Consider the following 25,824-nt stretch of genomic DNA (forward strand, 5'->3'; position numbering starts at 1 on the left):
ATATCTGTCGACAATGGTTTGACAGTTTTGTCGCTTTTTGCACAAGGAGAACAAGAACAAACCCATTTATCAACCATTTTATCAATCCCAGGCCACCAGTAAAATTCACGAATACGTCGCTTGGTACTGGACATCCCCATATGGCCTTCATGTGCCATAGAAACGATTTTTTCTCTTAAAGCAAAAGGGGGAATCATTTTGTCACTTCTAATTACAAAACCCTGATCAAACATAAGTTCATCCTTGACTTTAAAGAAAGAAAGAACATCACCAGATAAATACCTTTCCTGGGGCCAACCACGTTGCAAATAATCCACAACACCAGACAAACAAGTATCATTACTCATTGCTTCCCTCCAACTAATCTCGGATATGCCATTAGAAAGACCTGCACTGTTACTTTCATTGACATCATCAATGTTAAAAACAACATCTGAATCGGATTGGTCAGTACTAATGGAATTGACCAATGGTAACCTGGACATGCAGTCGGCATGTACATTCAAACGACCAGGGATATATTCCACAATACACTGAAATTCCTGCAATTTTGCAGCTAGGCGGGCCAAACACGCGGTTAAGGTTCTGCCACCACCAGCTGCCAACATGTTAATTAAGGGCTTGTGGTCAGTCCTTAACCGAAACCTTGTTCCCCAAATAAACTGTCTAAAATGCTCACAAGCCCAAGTGCATGCCAAAAGTTCCTTCTCAATGGTAGAGTAGTTATACTCAGCACTCCGCAAAGTTCTGGAAGCATACGAAACTACATATTCATCACCTTTATCCTTCTGGATTAACACAGCACCCAAACCCACATTGCTTGCATCAACACATACAATGCATTCTTTACCCAGGTCGAACGGTCTAAAAAAAGGAGCATTCACAACTTCTTGTTTCAGCAAGTCAAAGGCAGATTGCTGGTCATTGCTCCAAACAAATTTTACATCTTTTTTTAACAAAGATCTTAAAGGATGTACTTTTGAGGCATAATTCTGAACAAGCTTACTGTAAAATTCAGTCAGCCCCAAAAATGACACTAATTGTTCCTTAGTCGATGGTGCCGGTGCTTTTGAAATACTCTGGATGTGATTGAATTTAGGTTTGATACCTTGGGAGGAAATCTCGTGACCAAGGTATTCAACTTTGCTTTGTCTAAATTTACACTTTGACAATTTTAATGTTAAACCCTTTTGTTGAACACATTTTAAAACTTTCTCTAGGTTCTCATCATGATCCTCATAGTTTTTACCATATATAAGAATATCATCCTGAAAGGCGATGGCACCCAAACAACCCTCCAAAACAGTTTTCATAAGCCTTTGGAAGACAGAAGCCGCACTGGCTAAGCCAAAAGGCATTCGGCAATATTGAAACATACCTTCCGGTGTGATAAAAGTTGTTAAAAATTTTGATTCTTCATGCAACACTACTTGGTGATATGCACTAGCTAAATCTAGCGTGGAAAATACAGATGCACCTGAAAGAGTAGAGATGAGCTCATGAATATGAGGTAAAGGATGTCTGTCGATCCAGATCTCCTTGTTTAAACTTCGAAGGTCAACACATAGACGAAGTTCGCCATTGCTCTTAAGGGACAAAACCACTGGTGAAACCCATGGAGAGGATTCAACAGGTTCTATGATTTTCTTATCAACCAGATCGGACAAAATCCCCCTCAATTTATCGCGATAAGCCAATGGGACATTTCTTACTTTATGCCGAATGGGAATGGCTGATTCTTTGAGAATGATACGGTGCTTAAAGTTTACAAAAACTCCTAAATTATCAGTAAAAATGGATGAAAACTTGTTCTTCAATTGAACAATAAAATCATTTTCAGGAGGGACCACATATACTGGGGGAGAGGCATTAGGATCAAGTTTAATGCCCAGATCGTGTTGATGAGGCCAACATAATTGCCCCTTGGTGGCAACATAAACTTTTCCTTTGGTGGTCCTGTTTTTAAACTTAATATCAGCCCACATGTACCCCATAATATCGATTTTCTTACCAGTATACCCGCCAGGATGTACATCTGGTGGTAATAATTTAGTAGAGTTCCAATATCGGTTAAAAACATTTTTGCCAATGATAGTGTACCATGCACAGGAATCAATGAGCATAGGTATTTCCTTCCCATTGATAATAATAATATCAGTGGGAAAGCCTTTGCATTTAGAATCGCCAACACACAACAAGGTGTTAATTTCAGAAGGTTGTTCTGTGTCTTCACATTCTTCATAAGACAAGAAATTAACTTTTTGAGAAGATTTACACATTTTGTTGAAATGACCAGGTCTTTTACACTTTATGCAGATCTTGTTCCAAGCAGGACAACCTCTGTAATTACCTACGTGATCGTTTGCACCACATCTATAGCATATAATTTGGGATTTTTTTACGGAAAATGTATTTCTCTTCCAGAGAAATCCTTTCTGGGAGGAATAGGAGTCTTCTTAAAATTAGTAACATTTTTTACTAATGATACTTCAGGAATCACTACCTTACTTTTGGCATCCTGACTTCTGATTTCATTCACAAATAGTTCAGATTGTTCAATACCTTTAGCAATGTTTAACACGGCACTAAGGGAAGACTCAGTACCCATCCAAAGACGTTCTTGGATTTTTTTACTTTTTGTGCGCATCATAATTTGATCCCTCAAGACCTGTTCAAAATTTATGGTATCAAAAGCACAAGACCCAGCCAAAGTGCGCAATGCGGCTACATAGTTTTCTATAGACTCATCCTCTTTTTGTACTGTGGAATAAAATTTAAATCTTTCCATTACAGTATTGATCTTTCTTCCAAATCTAGTGCTTAATTGCTTTATGACAACTTCAAAAATATTTAAATCACCAGCGCCAACATTTTCAACAGGAGGTAAGTTTTCTAATTCTTTGAGTCCTGCACCACCTGAACAGTTCTTTAGTAAAGCTAATTTTCTTTTTGGAGAACAACCGTCCTCCTCAATAACATCTACGTAAGCCAAAAATGTAGGATACCAAAGATCCCATTCTACTTTAGGATCTCCGGCTGTAGGTAGAAAATGTGTAGGTGAAGTAATGTTATTTGACATTTTAGATCAAGAAGATTTATAATTTTTACATAAATGTCAAGGTTTATAAAGAAGATAATAAGTATACAAAAAAGTGGTTCCACAAAATAATAAAAGTAGTCACCGTGGTCTGTGGAGAAGAGCAGGAAGTGCAGCAGAGAATATCCAATAAGAAGTCTTTTCTTTTTTTTTTTTTTTTTAAAACGATGTACTAAAGTTTATATGTTAAATAAATAGGCAAATAGTACTGTTAAATATCGTAATTTCCGATGAAAACGAAGGAAAATAAGAGTTATATCAGGTTAGTTAGCCAGGATACGATCGTAGTTGTTGCTATGTAAACGGTGAGCAACAAAGATGGTCGCTGAAACGCACACGCAAGGACGTGATGCGTGTGATGACGCTGTGGAGATGAAGCGTGTAGTGACACTTCACTCAAGATAGGCGTTGGTGAGGCACGGGCAGCAGCGCGCGTTCTAAAACTTCGGTGAGTTTTAAATGATGCAAATCAAGTTTGTAGCGCGATGAGTAATGGCACAAGGTTAAAACCAAACAAAAAGCGCTTTCGCCAGGAAAAGGGACAGTATGTCAGCAAAATCCAATACTCCTCCGTATCAAAGAAGGAAGAAAAGAGAGATGAAAAAAAATAATTAAATGGGGTTGAAGTTCGACTCCCGCTGGTGCGATCAAAGCACATAAACCAAGCAGGCTGCCGCTGGTGCAATCTCCATACACATATTAAAGAAACAGAAAATACCTTGAATTTTCTTGAGCTGTGAAAGTGAACGCTGTCTCTATCTCTTGACTTCTTCAAAGGAAATCCTTAGGAACGTGAGGTTCTTTTCTAGACCTTTTAGACCATAGATCCCGATCGTCGCCAAATTTATGTAGTAAATACCTCAAGTAGTCCAGGTAGAAGTTGATAGGTTTATTGAGAGAGACAGCTTGAACAACCACCTTCAGCAGAATACCAGTAGAGACTGTTCTATTGAACACACAGAGAATGTTACAGTGGAAATGTACAATAACAATTCTAACATGGAATACTACAACATGCTAAAATTGATGAGTAAAAGGAAAACCAAGGATTGGAAACATAATGCGGAAATGGGGTCATCAAGCACCCATTTTCTGTGAAGTCCATGAAGATTATTTCTCCATTTATCTTGGCCAAGATTGATGGGGTGCTTTGTGGTTTAATCACAGTGATTTTAAATGTATGCATGCATGCACTTGCAGCCTGCGGACTTTTTTAATGCTGGTTTGAAGTTTCTAAAGTGGACCAAGTTCTGTAATACCAGCCGCAATATTTTCTTCTGAGCTGTGGTAGTCCAAGTCCAAACCGTAAAAAATCTATGGGTAGGGTTTGATGAACAGCTTTGTGTTTCAGACTAAATAAAAAAAGTGAAATTGTCCTGTTTTTACCTACGTAGGACTTTGAGGAAGATCTTTCCTTTTATCCATGTGGACATGCAGAAGCCTGTTGTTGCGTTAGATTTGATCACGTATTGTTTACTGTAATGCCTTTTATGTAGGCATACAGAAATAAACATTTGCTAAAACTTCAGTCACTTCAAAACGCGGCAGCTCGCCTTCTTTTGAAGATTCCCAAGTGTGATTCAATTTCTAAAGGCATCTGTGATTTACATTGGTTGTCGGTGTCTAATAGAATCACATTTAAGGCCCTCTGCATTATCCACAAAGCCTTGCACGACGGAGTTACTGTATATTTCCGAAAAAACCTTTCCTGACATGTGCCTTTTTGGAACTTAAGATCGGGAATTGCTAAACTTGTAGATGTCAACAAAATAAGAAAAGCCAGATGGGGACGAATATTTTTTTTTAATCTGGTCTGTAAGCTGTGGAACTCTTTGCCTCTTTTTTTGAGATCTCAGATCAACATATCTTCTTTTCGAAACTGCTGAGAATATGTTTTTTCTTCATTTCCTGGCTACAATCTGTTACTTATCTTAATGGCTGTTTTTTTAGCAGAAACGTTTAGCGCTAAGATGCCTTGGCAATTGCGCCCTATAGAAATTTCTTTCCCTATCACTTACCCCAAAATGTACCCTAACCTTAAACAGTGCATTGAGAACAAGGCTAAACTGACTACCAAATTACATCCTGTATCAGTTACTGATGTTTAAGAACAACAATTCTTATATCCCATATCAGCTTACACTCTGTTTCACTATGTGTTTGACTGAGCTGTGCAGCCCATCTATTAATTTCAATTTGAATGCGAGATGCTCCTAACTTAACAAATGCCCTGATGATGACCCTGGAATTTAAAAACTGAGGGCCTCATTTATGAGGCCCCTTGTGGCACCCGAACGCCACTTTTTTGACATTCCAGTGGTGCAATGCGCCCCAGCATATATGCATTTCCACATAAAGCCACTTTTCATGGCCTTGTAAATATATGCCCCTTTCAGGCAGAACACTGTGTGAAAGTGGCGTTCCATGGGTGTTGCTGTGGGTGTTCCCATGCAACACCTGTGGAATCTGACACATTTCCAGATTTACTAGAAATTGAAAACCTGGGAATGCGTCAGAATCTAACACCACCCCGGGGGTGGCGTAAGGGAGGCGCAACAAGCAGAAATGTTTTTATTTTTCTAGTTTTTCCTTTTTCTGCAGCACACATAGAAAGAGGAATTTGCCTGAACTGATTGATTTGGGCATGAAGGTGTCCCTTCCTGCACAAAATCAATCAGCCCAGCAACGCAAGCCCCTGTTGTACCATGGTGCAAGGGGGCCTGCATTGATGCACAGCAGCCCAATGTATGCCGGCGCAGGGGAAAAGGACGTGAATGCACTGTATCTTATAGATAAGGTGCATTTGTGCATTTTTCTTTTGAAGTAGGGCAGCGCAGCAAGATTCCTTGCAGCGCGGCCCTACGTCAAAATCTCATAAATAAGTCCCTTAGTGTTGAAACGCAGAACTTCCAAATGGATCTGACAGTGTACTTAAAAAAACTAATTTAACATTCCACAATATGGATTACCCTTTCGTAAATTATGTGCACTTTTTTCCTTCTCTTTTGGTGTGGCTCTTATTTTGAATGTTATCCAACAGGTTATCCAACACTTGTAGCACCTAATTTGAATATAATCTTCTCTGTGCACTGAGGATTACCACACCTTATTCTTTTAGTTTCAAGCTTCAAAATGAAAACATGGCTTAATAGCAGCAGATCAACTTTCAGTATGATATATGGTATCTAGAAACGAATATTATTTAAAATAGTTATTTGATGGTTTTCAGAAGACCCAGTGTTGTTTACTATTACAGTACGTTGCACGTTTACTTGAGTCTGCATTAAATACTAAAGGTGTTTCATTAATTAACACCTTGGCTGCTGCGTGAATTCTGCCGTGGTGCTGGACATTCCATTCTTGGGTGTGGTTCGGACGAACCCGGTCGTCATGCGCACACGCCCACCGTGACTCCGGACGTCATGATCAAGGAAGGGGTTAACCCATCTGATAAACATATTACACAAACCAAGCCTGGATAAAATTACAGAGGGGGCAAACTTGCATTTATAAAAGCCTGCAAGCAAAAAGACACCCTTGATAAGAATTCTTAGGTTAAAATGTCAGGTTTAGCAGTTGCCTGTATGTGAAGGTGGACAGATGTATTTTCATGAATTTATATTCCCAGGTGTTTGACCAACAGATTGGTACTAGGCATGGGACAAAACTCTCTGACCTGTGATCTGGTGTCAGACGATATCTGTCACCACAAGAATCTTTTTTTTTCTCCACTTAGTTTCAAAATGTTGGTTTGCATCCACAATACCATGACAATAGACATGAGACTAAAGCAGCAAGAATGGAGGAAAGTGGACCATAAACCTATTGCATTTATTGAGAGTGATACACTAGGTTTCTTGGCACAAGTAGCAAGACTAGGGGTATGTACTGAAGAATAGCGATTTGAGCTTAGACAAGACGTTTATTAGAGAGCGCACCCTCAAAGACAGGACAAGGCATTCCACAGCTGAAGGTCTCAGGACCGAAAGGCGCTGGTCATCTATAATTGTGTTTTGGAAATAAAGGATCGGAAGCAGGTATAAAAAGTGTACAGTTTATACTTCGTGCAGAATTGAGGTAGATGGCTATTAGGACTGCTAATGGGTTAATTAGTATTAGTAAATAGTAAAAACAATAAACAAAATCTGCACATCACTCCATATGTTATGACAGGAGGTTCTAAAGAGTAAGGAGGCAAAGCCAAACTTAGCATTTTTACATTCGAAAACGATCCATCAAGACAAAAACAATGCCACCCATGACTACTACCACAAAGTGTGCTAACAAGATGCCATTAAAATGGCACCAAATGTTCTGTTAGATCTACTAAGACCAAAGCTAGCATTGGCCATCTGCCATAGTTCACCTATCAAAGCTAATAGCACTGTTCCTAAACTTCTGCATAATCTGAAGCTGAGAAGAGTTCATGGGGCTTTTGTTGAGATTCAATGATTTCAGCTTATGAATGATTCCTTTGTATGAATGATCGTATTGATGATCTTATTCCATCTTATGAATGATATGAATGATCTTATTCTTTCTTATGAATGATCCCATCATGATTCAATTGTACTTTAAAAAAAAAAAAAAAAAAGATAGCTTTAACAGCCTACCAGGCGAAAGTTGCTTGGTAGGATAGGTTTGAGGGAGGATCAAGAATCTAAGTCAGGATCACGTGGGCCACTATTCCTGTCACCTTTCTTAAGAGCCAACCTTTATTCACCATAGAGGCAACAACTAGCAAAATATGTAAATAACTTGCATTCTTTTTAGCTACTCATGCAATACTTTTACTGATTGACATAACTTTGAAGTTTGTTGCTAATTCAATCCGTATAGTTAGAGTTGGTGAAAATGTTACACTTCAGGTGTATTTTCTCTTGAAAGATTTTGAAAAACTTCCTTAGGAGCATTAAGCTTTGCAGTATTTTATGAATATTGTTGAGCCTACCAGTGCCTACAGTGGGATTCTCTTAAATTCTAGACTTAAGATAATGGCATAATGGTTCTCATGTTGTCTGATGGAGGAGGACACATTTCTCAGACTAAGGGCTGGATTCTTAAAAACTTTTGTGTTTGCAAGAGAAAAATAGGTTGTAACAAACCCACATCTACAACCTCAAATATCAGATTCTTGTTCTGCCAGACACAGTGACAGTCCAGTTGCCTTACACTGGGCAGTTGTTTTGCCGCTATGTCTACTGAACCCCGGCAGGAGCACCATTCTCAAAATTACTCTTCAACATCTTATTTTAGATGCTTGAATGACCCATCAAAATGTGAAGACCTGACCCTTCTTCTGTCAGATACAACTTCAAATGTCGAGCATGGGGCCCCTCAGACTCCCTCTAGTGTTTTCAGATATGGCATAAGAAGGATACGTCCATGAGGGCGATCATACTGCGGCAGGAGTCCAGCGTGAACTCTTCTACCTTCAAGTCTTTATCTGGGTTAAAGGAAGAAAGCAAAGCGTATCAGAATTAAATTCAAACTTGAGATTGCCCTTGACAGAACTCCCTTTATTGATTGACCCAGGCACATTTCTAGGTAGACAAAATCAACATGGTAAAAAATCTTCAAATTAAAAATGTAGATCTTTCAAGTTCTAGTTTTTAGTATAACAACCATATTGAATCACAAAGTAGTTCACACCTGATGGTCTAAGCTTGCAGCAGTGGGAAAGTGCAGAAAACTATCAAACGCTGCTCTGTGGGATTGTACTGGTGTAACATAATATTAACACTTTAATCTAACTGGTAGCAAGGCTCTGTCTACACATATAGCATGCTTTGATTTGCTTAGGTTGCATAACACCTTGAGATGTCTTGTTCTGTGACACACTTTATAAGTACCTTCAAATTAACCCTGCAGGTACTATAACTGACATTTACAACACTATATATGGTGAGAACCAGATGGCATTTAGGGGACATCATCAAACAACATATGTACTCACTAGTATTAAGAACTACAGTTCCACTCATCTTGGTAGTAATGCACAGTTAATGTGGAAAAGAAGTAAATGCATCAGAAAAACAAATCACTGAAAGACACTATGAATTTGAGTTTTTAACAAACTAAAGCTACTAACAAGAGTAAATGTCATTGCATATAAATGGGTGGTAAACGTTGACATGGGAACGATCTTACATTTGAGAAAGGATTATTTAAATCACTTTAATGTGCACCAATTATCCTTCTTGTGTTTCTACTGCTCACAAGGTAAGTAGCTCTTTCACCTTTCAAGCATAGCTTTTGGCAATTTCTTTGCAAAAAAGACTGGTTCTTGCCAGACACAGTGATACTCTTCAAGCATATCTTTTGGCAATTTCTTTGCAAAAAAGACTGGTTCTTGGGTCAGCATGCATCTTGCAAGGCCCACGTAAGCATATAATGAATCTGGGCATTAGATGTGGTTTAAATTGCACATTGGCTGTGTAATCTTAATGCAAGATTTCTTAGTTGATGATTCAGAATTCCTTAGTACACGTCGCAAATGGGGCCTGATGGCAAGCATTTAATTTTAATGCATAGCCGATAAGTATATTAATCATACTTTTTGTGAGGGGTGGGCTGAATTTGGATTTTCACTCTGTGCAGTTACATAAAACCTCTGCCAGATTCCATGGAGTTCCACCAAGGGGCAGAAAATATGCATGGCATGCTTCTCGTGGCTGCAATGTATCGCCGGGGAGCATGAGCAGCGCTGGAAAAATCAGCGAGAACAGCACTATGCGGCGCGCAAGCATGTGCAGACATTCAAGCTGATTTTGCTGCCGCTCAGGTAGGAAATCTACTTGAGCGGCAGCAAATCTACTCGAGAAGCATCCCCCAGACTGCGACCGCCCGAATTAGAAAAACGAGCTAGGAGATGCCAAATTTCACTTGCATTTCTGGAGTCCTGTGGGAAAAAAATACCGCAAAGCGGCTAGTGGCAGAATTTGATCAGAACTCCACGTTACCAGAGTAACGAGGAGTCGCCAAATCCCACCAATACCGCAGGCAGAATAAAATATTATGCACACCCCTACTTTTTACACATATAATGGAACGTACATCCACAAAGAACTAACTTGTGGGCAGATTTCAAAGAATCGGAAACAGACAATTTTTCAGTTCACTGACTACGGACACTACACCAATACGGCAGACTGCGAGGAGACGTAACTATGGGCAGGCCTGTGAAATAAGGTATTCCACTAGGTGGTCATGCAAATGGGAGTCCAGAACACAAACTCATATGTTTGGGAATATTCGCAAACATTGTGCTGGTTGTTTTCTATCCCGAAAATGGATGCAATACTACTCTTGTAAGCCACACACATAAGTGCTTTTTAGACTATGAAAGGAAAAGGTACATATTTAATGAGGCTGTAAAGAAAAAGACACAAAAAGAAAAAATATATACTTTTGTAATTTCCACAAAGTTTACTTAACTGGATTTTCTGCCACGTGAAAACTTGTGGATTATCCACCATGCAAAATATCCACAGAGTGCACAAGGACTGGAAGATGTTTTCCTGGAATGCCATAATTTTTATTGATTCTATGAGGTAGGACTATGTAATTCACCATAAAATCTCTCAATCTGAGCGCAATTTAAGGGGAAATCAATGATATATAGATTCACGCATAATCTGTGACCCAGGCCACCTGTACTTGTGAGCACAAGACATATAGATCTGATTAATATTTATTTCCCCACCAGCTATGAATCAACCCTATGTGTTATGCTCTGAAATGTATGCCCTAAAGCGTGAAGCAAGCATCCAAGGATAGCTTGAGTCTGCAGGAGGGAAAAAAGGAAAGAAAAGTTTCCTATAAATGATCTCCTATGGTTCAATCATTTCAATTGTCTAGCCTCTCATTTAAACTATTCTTTTATCAACCAAAATGTAGAGGATGGCAGCTGAGCAGAGCAATGATGTTCCACTTCCACTTAGTGTGCTAGTGCCGGCTGCAGCCCTAAGACCTAGACAAAAGATTTTTAGTGCAAGGGGCTATGAAATAATCCAGGATAGCCTTCATCCTGAACTGGCTCATGGCTGCACAAGCATCTCATTGATCATAAGCTCATAAAGCATCCCACCATGGGCTAAATTTGTCTTCCGTACAGTTGAAACATTCTACCCTAAGGGCAAGTATGGTAGTTAAACAGGATAAACCTTTAGGTTTGTAGCTTTCTAACAGGTTCAGAGCTTTGATACACAAAGAGGTCATCCCTGTTGTAACTTAGCTCAGTCAAAGCAGATAACAAAGACATGTAAAAAACATAAGCCTCATGCAAAATCACCGTTCGTGGTTCGTGGGTGTCTATTCATGTGCTGAAGATAAGCACCTTATTAAGACTTGGAGAGGTCCTAGATGCCACATGTAAAGTCTCCCTTCTGGGACGGAAGGAGCATTTTCAATTAAAATGAAACAGCGCAATTGTGGAGGAGCGTCGCCCCATTGGCTCAGCCAGAAGCTGGAAAAAAACCCCAATATTGTTTTATTTTACAGCTGCTAGCTGAGCCAGCATGTGTAGGGATGTGTTAGGTTTGGGGGTCTCTAGTTAGCACAGGTAGGTACTTGTGACAAATAGGAACCCTTGCCTCTAGTCAGGGTAAGGGGGTACACTCCTAAAATAACCCCTGCTCACCCCCTTTGTAGCTTGGCACGCGCATACAGGCTTATCTCAGAGGCAGTGTGTAAAGCATTTGTGACCACATACAGTAACCAAGTGACAACACTACAGATGGACACCACACAGTTGTATATTAAAAATAAGTATTCTTTATATAGATTTAACACAAGACCATAAACAACAAAAATCCACAATACTGTACTTAAGATGGTAGTTTTAGCTTAGTTCTGTTCAGTACTTAAAATGTGACACTTTCAGTCAATGTACCTTTCGATGCGGGCGCTTCCACAACAAGCAGTGTTGCAGCGATTCAAATGCGGCAAAGTTCTGGTGCAAAGAAATAAAGACGTGAAGATCTTCCAGGTGCGGCACACTTCTCCGATAATGCAAGAAGTCTCAATTCGATGCGTCAACTGCAGCGGCGACACCCTTGTTCAGCGATGCAACGGCAACAGCTTCGGCTGCGGCACTCTCCTCCGACGTTGCGAGAGGCTTCCGCACAATCCAACAACTACAGCGGCGACATCCAAGATGCGACGGCAGCAACACGCTTCCTCTTCGTTGCAAGATGCTTCTCTCGATGGGGTGCAATACGACAGCTACAGCGGCAACATCCACAATGCGACGGCAGCAGAAGCGACAGCGACACACTTCTTCCTCTTGAGACGCGCTTCCAGCTCCTTGCGACACGCAGTCCCTCAGAAGGCCCAAAACAGCAGCAGGCACTTCCCAAGGAACTCTTGGGAGCTGGGGTTTGAAGTATGTTGTCCCTGAGACTTCAGCAGGAGGCAAGCTCTGTTCCAAGCCCTTGGAGATCCTTACAAGTTGAAATAAAGTACACAAAGTTCCTTTCTCCTTCCTTTGGCAGTCAGGCAACCACTGTAGGCCAATCCCCCAAGCAGCACTTCAGCTTAGGGATAGTCTCTCCTCAGTTTCTTCAGGTTCCCCTCCTCAGCAAAGGTTTCTTCTTGTTTGTCCAAAAGTGATCTAACTTCATCGGATCAGGGTCCCAATATTTATACCCCAAAATCCTTTGTCCTCTGAGGGCAGAGGGGCCTTTGCCCAGTCCAAACCAGTTCTGGAGCACCCTGTTTACATGAATCTTTCTTTCCTTTCACAGTGCAGGGCAGAAACATCAGACACCTCACAGGAGGTGGAGCCAGCATTGTGGAGGGAAAGTACAGCCCTGGAGCACTTTGTTGACAAGATTCCTTCTCCTCTTTCACTGTGCAGGGCAGAGACATCAGCCGCACCCCAGGAGGTGGAGCCGGCATTGTGGAAGGAAGGCACAGCCCTATTCAGGTCCCAGGTGCAACTCCTCCCACCCATCTAGATGCAGATCTCTCATTCACCACTGGGCTGACTCATTCTGTCTCTTGGAATCCCCGAGCCCTGTCACTCAAAAACACCAGACAAGGAATATTCAACCTAGCAGAGGCAGGCTTGGATAATTAGACAAGAGAATACCTACTTTCTAAAAGTAGTATTTTCAAACACAGAATGTTAAAACCAACTTCACTAAAAGATGCATTTTATCCTGGCATATTAAACTAGAATTTCTACCATGTTCTCTGAGTCAGTTAGGATTATAGGATGTAATACTCTAAATGCCCATTCTGGCTTATGGAGAACAGTTAGTCTTGCAATAGTGAAAGACGAAAATTGCTGTAATTCACTTTTAGGACGTGCCACACACATCAGGGCTTGTCCTACCTTATACTTGAAGTGCACCCTTCCCTTGGGCCTACCATAGGGGTGTCTGATATGAAGAAAATTGAAGGTTTAGGGACTGGCAAGTGGGTGCACTTCCCCAGTCAGCATGACAGTACCAGACTGCACACAGGCTCTGCAATGGCAGACCGTAGACACATTTTACAAGGCTGCTTCTGTGGGTGGCACAACCGGTGCTGCAAGCCCACTAGCAGCATTTGGATTTACATGCCCTGGACACACTCAGTGCACTGTACTAGGGTCTGACAAGTAAACCAAATCAGTCAATTATGGAATCACCAATTCATACATCAATTTGCAATAGAGAGCACTCGCACTGTGGCACTAGACAGCAGTGGCACAGTGCCCAAAGCATCTAACACCAGCAAAAACACATGAAGCAACAGCAACAATGGAAGGGAGACCCACGCCAATGGTGCCAGGTCTAACACGTGTCCACTTCAGCTGAACTGTGGGGAGAACTACCCTACCTCCTGGGAGTTCTCATCACTAAGGCGGAAAAATCTGGATAGACCATCAGCGTTGGTGTGTTCTGTACCAGGGCGGTGTTCCACCGTAAAGTCCATACCCTGTAGGGAAAAGGACCACCTCAACAGCTTTGGATTCTCACCCCTCATCTGCATTAACCATTTGAGGGGCCTGTGGTCTGTCTGAACCCGGAAGCGGGTCCCAAACACGTATGGTCTCAGCTTCTTCAGTGCCCAGACCACTGCAAAAGCCCCACGTTCAATAGCACTCCACCTCTGTTCCCGCTGAAGTAACCTCCTACTGATGAAGGCTACAGGTTGATCTAGGCCCTTCTCATTCATCTGTGACAAAACAGCCCCCACACCGTGCTCTGAAGTGTCTGTCTGAACAATAAGCGCTCTGGAGAAGTTGGGTGCCAGGAGCACGGGTGCCGTGCACATGGCAGCTTTCAGGGCCTCAGAAGCTTTCCGACAGGTGTCAGTCCAAATCACTTTCTTGGGCTGCTTCCTGGAAGTCAGCTCTGTCAAGGGTGCAACAATGTTGCAATACCCCTTGACAAACCTCCTGTTGTACCCTGTGAGTCCTAAAAAGGCTCTCACCTCTGTCTGGGTTTTGGGGGTTCCCAAGCCAGGATGGTTTCAATCTTGGGCTGTAGGGGCGCCACCTGCCCGCATCCAACTTGGTGTCCCAAGTACCCCACGGAACCCTGCCTGATCTGGTACGTACACGCCTTGATCATGAGGCCTGCCCTCCGCAGCGCCAACAACACTTCCCAGAGGTAGCGCAGATGTTCTCCCCAACTGGCGCTGAACACTGCAATGTCATCCAGGAAGGCGGCACTGAACTCATCCAGTCCAACCAACACCTGGTTGACCAACCTCTGAAAGGTGGCAGGGGCATTCTTCATCCCAAAGGGCATAACCCGGAACTGGAAATGCACATCTGGTGTGGAGAATGCTGACCTCTCCGTTGCCCCATTAGTCAAGGCGATCTGCCAGTACCCAGACGTCAAGTCAAACATGCTGAGGTACAGTGCAGCCCATAGCTGATCAATGAGCTCATCAGCTCTGTGGATGGGGTGCGCGTCAGTCTTCGTGACTGATTTGAACCCTCGGTAGTCCACACAGAACCGGAGTTTGGGTGTGGCACCCGGTGCAGCAGCCTTCGGGACCAAGACCACTGGGCTGGCCCAAGGACTGCTAGAGGACTCAATCACCCCTAGCGCAAGCATCTTTGAGACTTCCTCTTTGATGCAAGCCCTCACCCTGTCAGTTACCCTGTAAGTTTTGTGCTTCACAGGTAAGCTGTCTCCTGTATCCACATCATGGACACACCAATCTGTGATACCAGGAACCAGGGAGAACAGATCAGAAAACTGTCCCAGCAACTGGCGGCAGTCATTCTGTTGCTCATGGGTCAGGGTGGAAGAGAGGTTAACACTATCCACTGACCTATCTTGCTCTGTTGCAGACAGGAGGTCAGGAAGAGGCTTAGTCTCCTCCTCCATTCCAGCATCTGTTGCTGAGAGCATGCCCACTTTGGACCTCTCCAAATGGGGTTTAAGGCGGTTGACATGCAGGACCCGCAAGGGGTTCCTGGGAGACCGCAAGTCCACCAAGTAGGTAACTGGACTCTTGCGCTCCACAACCTCAAACAGTCCGGTTCACTTATCTTGGAGCGAGCAGGGCTCCACTGGGGCCATGGTCCACACTTTATGACCAAGCTGAAGCTCTACCAGAGTGGCATTCTGGTCATACCATTGCTTCATCTCCTCCTGGCTGGCTTCCAGATCCGCCTCAGCGAGTTGTCTGAAACGCCGAGTCTGGTTCCTGAAGGCCAGCATTTAGCTATATACATCTGACCGGGTGTCCATAGAGAAGCTCAAAGGGACTGAACCCTAGGGATTTCTGTGGCGCCTCATGGTATGCAAACAACAGGCATGGTAATAGGACGTCCCACTTACGCCTCATAGGTTCCTCAAGACCCATAATCATGCCCTTTAGGGTCTGGTTGAATCTTTCAACAAACCCATTTCCTTGGGGGTAGTAAGGAGTGGTGAACTTGTAAGTTACCCCACACTCCTGCCACAGGGACTTCATATACTTAGAAATGAAGTTGGTCCCCCGGTCAGACACTACCTTGCCAGGGAATCCCACTCGGGAGAAAATTCTCATCAGTGCTCGTCCCACCACGGGGGCGTCACTGTCCTCAGAAGTATGGCTTCCGGGTACCGGGTGGCATGGTCCACCAAGACCAGGATGAACCTTTTGCCCATGGCTGTCTTGTGGTCCAGTTGCCCCACAATGTCAATCCCCACCCACTCAAAGGGGGAACTGACCACAGGGAATGGCTGGAGAGTAGCCTTATTCTTCCTCCCACTTTTTCTACTTGCCTGGCAAGTCTGACATGTCCTGCAATGAGTGTCTGAACTCTTGCGCATTTGGGGCCAATGAAAGTGGGTGACAAGCCTCTCAAAGGTCTTGTCCTACCCCACATGTCCTGCCAATTTCACATCATGAGCCAGCCCAAGTAGGAAGGCTCTGAAGCGCTGGGGTACCACCAGCACACGGGCTGACCCAGGCTCAGCAACCTTAGGCTCACTATGCAGGAGACCATTCTCCCAGTAGATCCACTGTGACCCGGACTGATCACCTGCTGCCGCAAGCCCTCAAGAGAAGGGCATTCTCTCTGCTCTCTGCAGAATTCTTCCCTGGAGAGGCCTCCTTCTTGCTGCCAAAATGGTCAGCTCAGGCAGGTCCCCCAGTTCAGCTACCTGCTCCCCGGTAGGCTCCAGGGCATCCCCCTGGGCCGTGGGAACTTCAGGAGCCGGTTTCCCGCGCCCCCTGCCTCTTCTCTCTAAAGCAGGTTCCTGGGCCTCCCTCTTAGGCTCCAGGTCCTCTTGAGCTCCCCTAGGTGCTGCCATTGATCGGGTGGTCACACACCCCCAGTCAGGCAGTCCCACCATCTCCAAATGAGTACTCTTCTCCACCTTTCCACAAGGTGAGCTCTCCAAATCGTTCCCCAACAAACAGTCAACAGGCATGGCGGGCCTCACAGCTACCTGAAGAGTACCAGAGACCCACACAGACTCAAAGGGAACCTGAACCATTAGACAATGGTTCTCTGTGTTGTCGGCGGCAAAAACTCGGCAAAATGTATGAGGAACAAGCTGCTCTTGAGACACCAGATGACACTTGACAGCTGTCACACTGGCTCTTGTATCTCTTAGAGCCTCCACCTTGAGGCCATTGATGGTCACCCACTGCCCATATTTCTTAGTGTTTTTGGGCAGCTGGGTCCCTGGGACCACCTCACAGTCTCCAAAAGAGACAAGTGACATCTCTGCGGGACCCCACCCACCAATCTCCTCCCCCAGGGCTACACTCCCCATCTGCCGGGGCGGAGCACCAGTGGGTGCTGCTTTTCCAAATAGGCGGCACCTGGGGTCATTCGCCTTATGACCCAAGTCCCCACATTTGTAACATTTCAGGGGTCCCTGGGGAACATGACTACCTGTCGGGACCCCCAAGGGGAGGCTGGGAACCTTTCCCTTGGTTCCCTGGGGAATTACTTTGGGGCCCTTTACGGAACTCCTTCTGTTTACCCTTGTCCCCCCACTCTTCTGCTGGGGACCCTGCCCACCTTTGGTTGAGTCTCCCACGTGACCCTTGTGGACCCGGGTGCTAACCCAGCGGTCCGCCTCCTCAGCAAGCTTCCTAGGGTTAGTCAGCCTGCTATCAATCAGGTGCTGCCGCAGCTCTGGAAAACAATTATTGGACAAGTGCTCCCATGCAATCAAATGAAAGAGACCTTGAAAATCATTAACTTTGCTGCCCTTCACCCAACCATCCAATGCTCTGCAAAAGAAAGTGACATATTCTACCTAGGTACTGTTTTCTATTTTTGTGCAAGTCCTGAACCTCTACCTATAGAGTTCAGGGGTCAAACCATACCTAGTCATCAATGCATCCTTCATGTGGTTATATGAATTGTGGACTTCAAAAGGCAAGTCTAACAGTGTATCCCGCCCCTTACTAAGGAACCTTCCCCACAACTCCACTCCTCAATCTTTCTCAGGGACCCAGTGGGAAGACATGGCTACCTCATAGGCTCTGAACCACTGCCCAATATCATAATTTTTATAAAATTCTTTCACCACATCTTTAGGAATATACACTCTAGATTCCACAGGCACTGATGGTATGGTGCCACCAGAGGGAGTAATCTTTAAGCTCTTGGCCTTCAATTCCGACTCCCACAAAACCTTTTCATGTTCATATTGCAATTTCTTTTCCTCTAGGGCTAATCTCCTATTTTCTAACTCCAGTTGCCCATTCACCTTGAACTTGGCCATCTCCATTTCGTGCCTCCTACATCTCTCTCTGTCCTCCAGCTCCTCTGGAGACAGACTCTTGGCAGAAACACTGCTACCTGCGGGGGAAGTTGCTCTCCTTCCTCCTGGACCCAATGGCCCTTCCAGCTGTACATCTGCATTCTCACCCCCATCCTCATTCTCAGGGGCATTCCTTGCTTCTACCCAGGCCCTCAGCGCCTTGTAGAACTTTTCCTTCTTTCTGAACCCACTAGTGGAAACATTGAATTTCTTGCAGAAGTACTTCAGCTGTGTTACTTTGTAGCTTTCCAGCCTTTCCTCTTCCCCATCACAATCAATAGAGGCTATGGATTAGGCTCCCTCCATGTCAGTTGAATTTGGCATCTCGCAAAAATAGAAAATCCCCAAAAAGGAATCTACCAAAAAGTATGTGGTCGCGTTTTGGTCTGCACTCACTAGTAGTGTTCACCAATCACTGAACATGAGTCACAAATGCAAGTCCAGAATCCCACCGCTGCCACCAATGTAAGATTTGGGGGTCTCTAGTTGGCACAGGTAGCTACTTGTGACAAATAGGGACCCTTGCCTCTAGTCAGCTTAAGGGGGTACACTCCTAAAATAATCCCACCTCACCCCCTTGGTAGCTTGGCATGAGCAGACAGGCTTATCTCAGAGGCAGTGTGTAAAGCATTTGTGACAACATACAGTAACCAAGTGACAACACTACAGATGGACACCACACAGTTGTATATTAAAAATAAGTATTCTTTATATAGATTTAACACAAGACCATAAATGACAATAATCCACAATACTGTACTTAAGATGGTAGTTTTAGCTTAGTTCTGTTCAGTTCTTAAAATGCGACACTTTAAGTCAATGTACCTTTCGATGGTGGACGTTTCCACAACAAGCAGTGTTGCAGTGATGGAAATGCGGCAAAGTTCCGGTGCAAAGAAATAAAGATGTGAAGATCTTCCAGATGCGGCACGCTTCTCCGATGATGCGAGAAGTCTCGATTCGATGCATCAGCTGGAAGCGGCGACACCCTTGTTCAGCGATGCGACGGCAGCAGCTTCGGCTGCGGCACTCTCCTCCGACGTTGCGAGAGGCTTCCGCACAATGCGACAACTACAGCGGCGACATCCAAGATGCGACGGCAGCAGCTCCGACGGCGGTGGCGCTTCTCCGTGGATGCGAGGCGCTTTTCTTGATGCGGTGCAATACGACAGCTACAGCGGCGACATCCACGATGCGACGTCAGCAGCAACGACGGCGACACACTTCTTCCTCGTTGCGAGACACTTTTCTCGATGCGGTGCAATACGACAGCTACAGAGGCAACATCCAAGATGTGACAGCAGCAGCAGCGATGGCGACACGCTTCCTCTTCGTTGCAAGACGCTTCTCTCGATGCAGTGCAATACAACAGCTACAGCGGCGACATCCACGATGCGACGGCAGCAGCAGCGACGGCGACTAGCATTCTTCCTCATTGAGAGACCCTTTTCTCGATGCGGTGCAATACGACAGCTACAGCGGCGACATTCAAGATGCGACACCAGCATCAGCGACACGCTTCCTCTTCATTGTAAGATGCTTCTCTCGATGCGGTGCAATACGACAGCTACAGCGGCGACATCCACGATGCGATGGCAGCAGTAACGACGGCGACACGCTTCTTCCTCTTGAGTCTCGCTTCCAACTCCTTGCGACACGCAGTCCCTCAGGAGGCCTAAAACAGCAGCAGGCACTTCCCAAGGAACTCTTGGGAGCTGGAGGTTGAAGTCTGTTGTCCCTGAGACTTCAGCAGGAGGCAAGCTCTGTTCCAAGCCCTTGGAGATCCTTACAAGTTGAAATAAAGTACACAGAGTTTCATTCTCCTTCCTTTGGCAGTCAGGAAACCACTGCAGGCCAATCCCCCACGCAGAACTTCAGCTTAGGGATAGTCTCTCCTCAGTTTCTTCAGGTTCCCCTCCTCAGCAAAGGTTTCTTCTTGTTTGTCCAAAAGTGATCTAACTTCTTGGGATCAGGGTCCCAATATTTATACCCCAAAATGCTTTGTCCTCTGAGGGCAGAGGGGCCTTTGCCCAGTCCACACCAGTTCTGGAGCACTCTGTTTACATGACTCCTTCTTTCCTTTCACAGTGCAGGCCAGAAACATCAGACGCCCCACAGGAGGTGGGGCTAGCATTGTGGAGGGAAAGCACAGCCCTGGAGCACTTTGTTGACAAGATTCCTTTTCCTCTTTCACTGTGCAGGGCAGAGACATCAGCCCCACCCTAGGTGGCTGAGCCAGCATTGTGGAAGGCACACACAGGCCTATTCAGGTCCCAGGTGCAACTCCTTCCACCCATCTAGATGCAGATCTCTCTATTCACCACTGGGCTGACTCATTCTGTCTCTTGGAATCCCCCAGCCCTGTCACTCAAAAACACCAGACAAGGAATACACAACCTAGCAGAGGCAGGCATAGATAATTAGACAAGAAAATACCTACTTTCTAAAAGTGGTATTTTCAAACACAGAATGTTAAAACCAACTTCACTAAAAGATGCATTTGATCATTCTGAGTCCAGGCATACTAAACTCGAATTTCTACCATGTTCTCAGAGTCAGTTAGGATTATAGGATGTAATAATCTAACCACCCATTCTGGCCTATGGAGAACAGTTAGCCTTGCAATAGTGAAAAACTCAAATGGCTGTTATTCACTATTAGGACATGCCACACACATCAGGGCTTGTCCAACCTTATAGTGACAATGCACCCTGCCCTTGGGCCTACCATAGGGGTGTCTGATATGCAGAAAAGAGACTGGCAAGTGGGTGCACTTGCCCAGTCAGCAGGACAGTACCAGACTGCACACAGGCTATGCAATGGCAGACCTTAGACACATTTTACAAGGCTGCTTCTGTGGGTGGCACAACCGGTGCTGCAAGCCCACTAGCAGCATTTGTATTTACATGCCCTGGGCACACTCAGTGCACTGTACTAGGGTTGACAAGTCAACCAAATCAGTCAATTATGGAATCACCAACTCATACATCAATTTACAATAGGGAGCACTCACACTGTGGCACTGGACAGCAGTGGCACAGTGCCCAAAGCATCTAACACCAGCAAAAACACATGAGGCAACAGCAAAAATGGAAGGGAGACCCACGCCAATGGTGCCAGGACAAACAGGATGGGCGGGGCCAGGCTGGGCCACGTGAGGGGGGCGGAGTGATGTGCACTGCTAACTGGCCAAACAGGCATGAGCAGTTAGGTTTCTCCAATGCAGCTGTATTACACAGCCGGGTTGGAGAAACAGCACAGACTCCTTCTGCCTGAGCCAGCGTTAAACAATTCGCTCAGACCAATCCCCATGGTGCTCTCTATGAAGCATGAGAGCAGCTCAGGGATTACACAAGGAGTCTCTGATGCTGTACCAGTGGCTGCTGGGACCAGGAAGCAGAGGAGCCCCAAGGCGTGAGGCGGCAGAAGCAGCATCAGGTTAGTTTTGTTCCCTCCACAGTTTCTCCCCCGCGCTCCCCGCAAACTCTCCACCCGTCCCATTACTGTTAATACGGGTCGTCACCACTGAATGTAATACCAGGTGGGCATGCCATGATATGGCAGCCTGGTCTTTTAAAGAAACATTGCAGATTTTCTTCTTCTAACCATGCTTCTCATCTCAGCAGCGAACAAGAAAAAACTGAGTTGGAAAGTCACTCTCATTAGGGACTCTGGCAAAGGGGTCTGAAACCAAGTGTTTTCCCCACCCAGGTTGGGTTCCGTGAGATGAACAAAAGGTGCATTTGCAGATTTTTGCTTCTACCCAACTTGAAAAAAACACTTGCTCTCAGAAACTTTACTACCCAGAATAGGGGACTATGAACAGCTGTTTTTATTGTCAATTCCATCTATTGCTGAAAATAGCATTACTATTTTTTTTACTACAATAGGGCTTATTGTTTCCTTATGACAACAACATAATAACCTTACATATTGCAATAGGTGCATTGTCATAAATTGGTACCTTGACTGGCCATAAAAAAAATCAGAAAGCAATACTCACGTTTGTTTAGCACTCCTTTAAGGACAGTCCTGAGTTCTTCAGCACTGATCTCCATATCCTGGCCAAAAAAGAAAGAAAGGACTGTTATCCATAACTATAGTCTCTAAGTGAATTAGAAGAAAACAACACAGGTCTAAATAAGCATTGGATATTGAAAGTTGATCTGTCAACTACAACAAGGCACATTCAATTTACCCTTTTGCAGTAGATATAGCACACACAGACTCCAAACCTAATTGTAGTACCCATGTTTGAGTACTCTTGCATCAACGTTTTGAATAGTGCTCAGACGCATGACTGAACACACAAAATAGGAGTAAAGAAATGAATGAAATACTGTGCTTAGGTTAGGTCTACCTGATTCACATGTTGACAAAATTAGTTTTTTTATTTTGAGGGTTTTGAAAAGGACAAACTGATCTCATTCGGGTATGTAAAAACAAAACAAAATCCGTGACCATAGGTGTAGTTTCACCATCCCTGCCATTTTACCTTTGTTTTGAAAGTTCCATTCACCTCCATTTCGATTTTTTTGGGCTCATTTTGAGGTAGCCTTAAAAGCAAACTGTAGAACTTGTGCTACTCAGTTATACCCTTTGTGTGCCCTCTTGAATGGGGAGAGCCCAACCTGGACTACTCACACTAAAGCCCCACTTGGGTAGCCCTCCTTGACTCCTATGTCATGTTTTAGCTCTCTGCAGTATGTTATAATTTCTGTCATGTAGTACCTGTGCCCAAGGGTCATACCTACACAAGTAGTGACCACTGAGGGCTGCTGTGGGGGAGGGGCGGGCACTTGGAGGATCACTGGAGCGATGGTCTTGGAGCAACACGCTGAGCCTACTGCATCTATGGCTCTCTGTCCAACTGTCTGCTGGTCCACAAGAATTTATCAAGGGGCCCAGCAGGTGATCTCTGTTCCAACGAGGGACTGATCCATCATAGCCTGGCAGGCACAGGGGCCGGGACCTTCAGCTCCAAGTGGATACAAATGGTGATGTTCCCTACAGCTGTAATTCTCTTTGAGACATTGGAAAGCCTTTAGCTTTTCCTTGTGACACCGTTATATTGGATGCTGGCTCCCAGGGGCATATCTAATGATACTTGTGGTCCACTACAGATTTGGCTCCTGCTGCAGGCGGCCCAGTCTCAGGGAATAAGTGTCTCCTACTTCTGCTGCCCATCCCTGTAGCACCCACCTACAGGCCCCATGTGCTGGAGCTGCTCCCCACATCATGCCCATTCCACATTTCCTCTATGGAGCAGCCTACATTGCCTGGCGCTGTTGGGGTTGAGGGGGAAGATCAACCCTGAAATGTGAGACATACGACAAGACCTAACTTTGCTTGGCAACTGTGTTTTCAAATTGGAGGACAACAAGCAACAAGACGTCAAAAGGCGAAGAATTGGAGTTCCTACGCCAAGAGATTAACCACCTACATGAACAAAAGGAAGAGTTTAGAACTCAAACAGAAGAAATTGAGAATAGATCTCGACACAATAACATACACCTAAGGGGCGTCCCGTCAGGGGCAGAGGGATCTGATATACGGTAATATGTGCTATCACTTCTGCTCCGTCCTCGACTGGGATGACAACACTAAATTATGCCTTAACAGGGTCCACTGGGTCGTTATGCCCCGGGGCACAGCCCCACCTGACATTTTAGCTTTTGTAATCTTTTCCCAATAAAGGAGGACATTTTGAGCACCGCTAGATTGAAAGAGACTATACACTTTAGAGGTCACACCATCAGCTTCTTCCAAGATGTCTGCAACTTTTTAGAGAGTTTACACCAGTGACCTGCGATCCAAAGAGGTGTCTTATTGAAGGGGATAATCCTTCAATCTAATCTTCTGTTGGAGGGACAGGTTCATCAGCTGAGGTCTCTGGGAGAGGCTCAGCAACTCCTGGGTCTCCTGGCTGAAAGCAATTCCCCCTCCGATGCGGGCTCCCCCCTGGTTCCATGCACGCCCTACACCATGGCAAATGGTGAAGAGGTCTAAATGGCTCCCTTGTCCTGAGGAGTGGGCACAATAACATCAAGGAGAATGGACAGGCTTGCCTCAGGTACAGGAGGCAGACCCACCCACATCAGCCCACCCCCCACCGACTTTCTTTGGCTCCTTTTGATATCCACCCGGCATTTCTGGAACCGTGATGTGGCCTTGAGTGGCGGAGAAGCTCTTGCCACCAGTGAGACCCATCCACTGATCTTCATTCCTGTCCTGCCCGAGTATGATGATTGCCATTGTTGGATAATTCTACATGGTTATTTTGGATATAATGTTATTTGTTTCTTATTGTTTTTGGGATCCACATTCCTTCATTTCTCTTGGATGGTATGAATCGATTTGTGTATGGGCACACTTTTGCTATTCTCTTTGGGCCTCTCTTATTCCTATATATTTCCTTTCTCTCACATTCTGCCTACCCTGAGCACTTCCCTGACTGATGGTCCTGGATATTTAAGTCACAAGCCTCAATGTTAGAGGTCTCAACAACCCCACTAAATGGAAAGTGATACTCTCCTTCTTAGAATGCTCAGGGTGCGACATATACTTTCCTCAAAAAACAAACGTATTGTCTAAAGATGTCCACCACAAAAAATCTTGATGATTTCCACGCCAGCTATGGCCTTCTAATTCAACATAGCAGGTAGATGTAGCCATCTTGTTTTCCACACAATTCAAGGGAAACATAATCTCTAAGGTGACTGAGAATAAGGGACACCTTCTAGCATGTCAAATTAGACTGGACACCTTATTTTATTTATTTTATTTATTTATTTTATATGCTTATAAAGCGCCAGACTAGACCCCCGAAGGGGTATCTCCGCGCTATAACTGCAGATGGAAGTGAGAATAAAAAGTGTAGCCAGATGTAATATGACCATCAGTTGCTAGAGAACAAGTAAGTTTTTAGGTTTCTTCTAAACATCATATGGTTGGTGATAGACCTTAGTTCCGGCGGCAGTGTGTTCCATAGTGTGGGTCCGGTGTGAGCCAGTGCACGACCACCTTGCCTGGCTTTCTTAACTCTAGGTACCTTCAGTAGATGCTGATTGCTGGAACGCAAAGAGCGTCCTTGGATATAGGGCTGAAAGATGTCAGTAAAATACTTGGGGCCCATCCCTGTTAGGCTCTTGTGTATAGTACATAGGGTCTTGAACTGAACTCGCTTCTTTACCGGAAGCCAGTGTAGATGAGTCAGTAGGGGGCAGGATGGTGTCCTTGGTGGGACATTCATGATAATCCTTGCTGCGGTATTTTGAATAACCTGCACTTTCTTGATTTGCTCCTCGTTGGCTCCCAGGAGCAAACCATTGCAGTAGTCTACCCTACTGATAACCAGAGCCTGCACCAGAGTTTTTCTGTGGTGGTCCGGTAGATAGGGGAAAACACGTCTTAACATCCCGATAGCCCGGAAACAGGTGCCAGCTACTTGATTAATATGATCCTTGAAGGTAAGTTGTTGGTCAAATAGTACTCCTAGGTTTTTAACCT

The 25,824-nt window shown here is 44.7% G+C and overlaps 1 protein-coding gene across 1 annotated transcript in view; it reads right to left on the minus strand.

Annotated features, from left to right (window-relative positions):
- Positions 1 to 25,824, minus strand: part of CAPN3 (calpain 3) — a 396,758-nt gene that overhangs the window by 41,974 nt on the left and 328,960 nt on the right. Inside the window, exons 18-19 of the mRNA XM_078659629.1 lie at positions 22,319 to 22,376; positions 8,479 to 8,543 (exon numbers count right to left, since the gene is read on the minus strand). Coding sequence (XP_078515755.1) covers positions 8,479 to 8,543; positions 22,319 to 22,376 — 123 coding nt within the window. The remainder of the gene's footprint in view (positions 1 to 8,478; positions 8,544 to 22,318; positions 22,377 to 25,824) is intronic.

This window comes from Lissotriton helveticus, chromosome 9, assembly GCF_964261635.1.
Source record: "Lissotriton helveticus chromosome 9, aLisHel1.1, whole genome shotgun sequence".
NCBI classification, from domain to species: domain Eukaryota; kingdom Metazoa; phylum Chordata; class Amphibia; order Caudata; family Salamandridae; genus Lissotriton; species Lissotriton helveticus.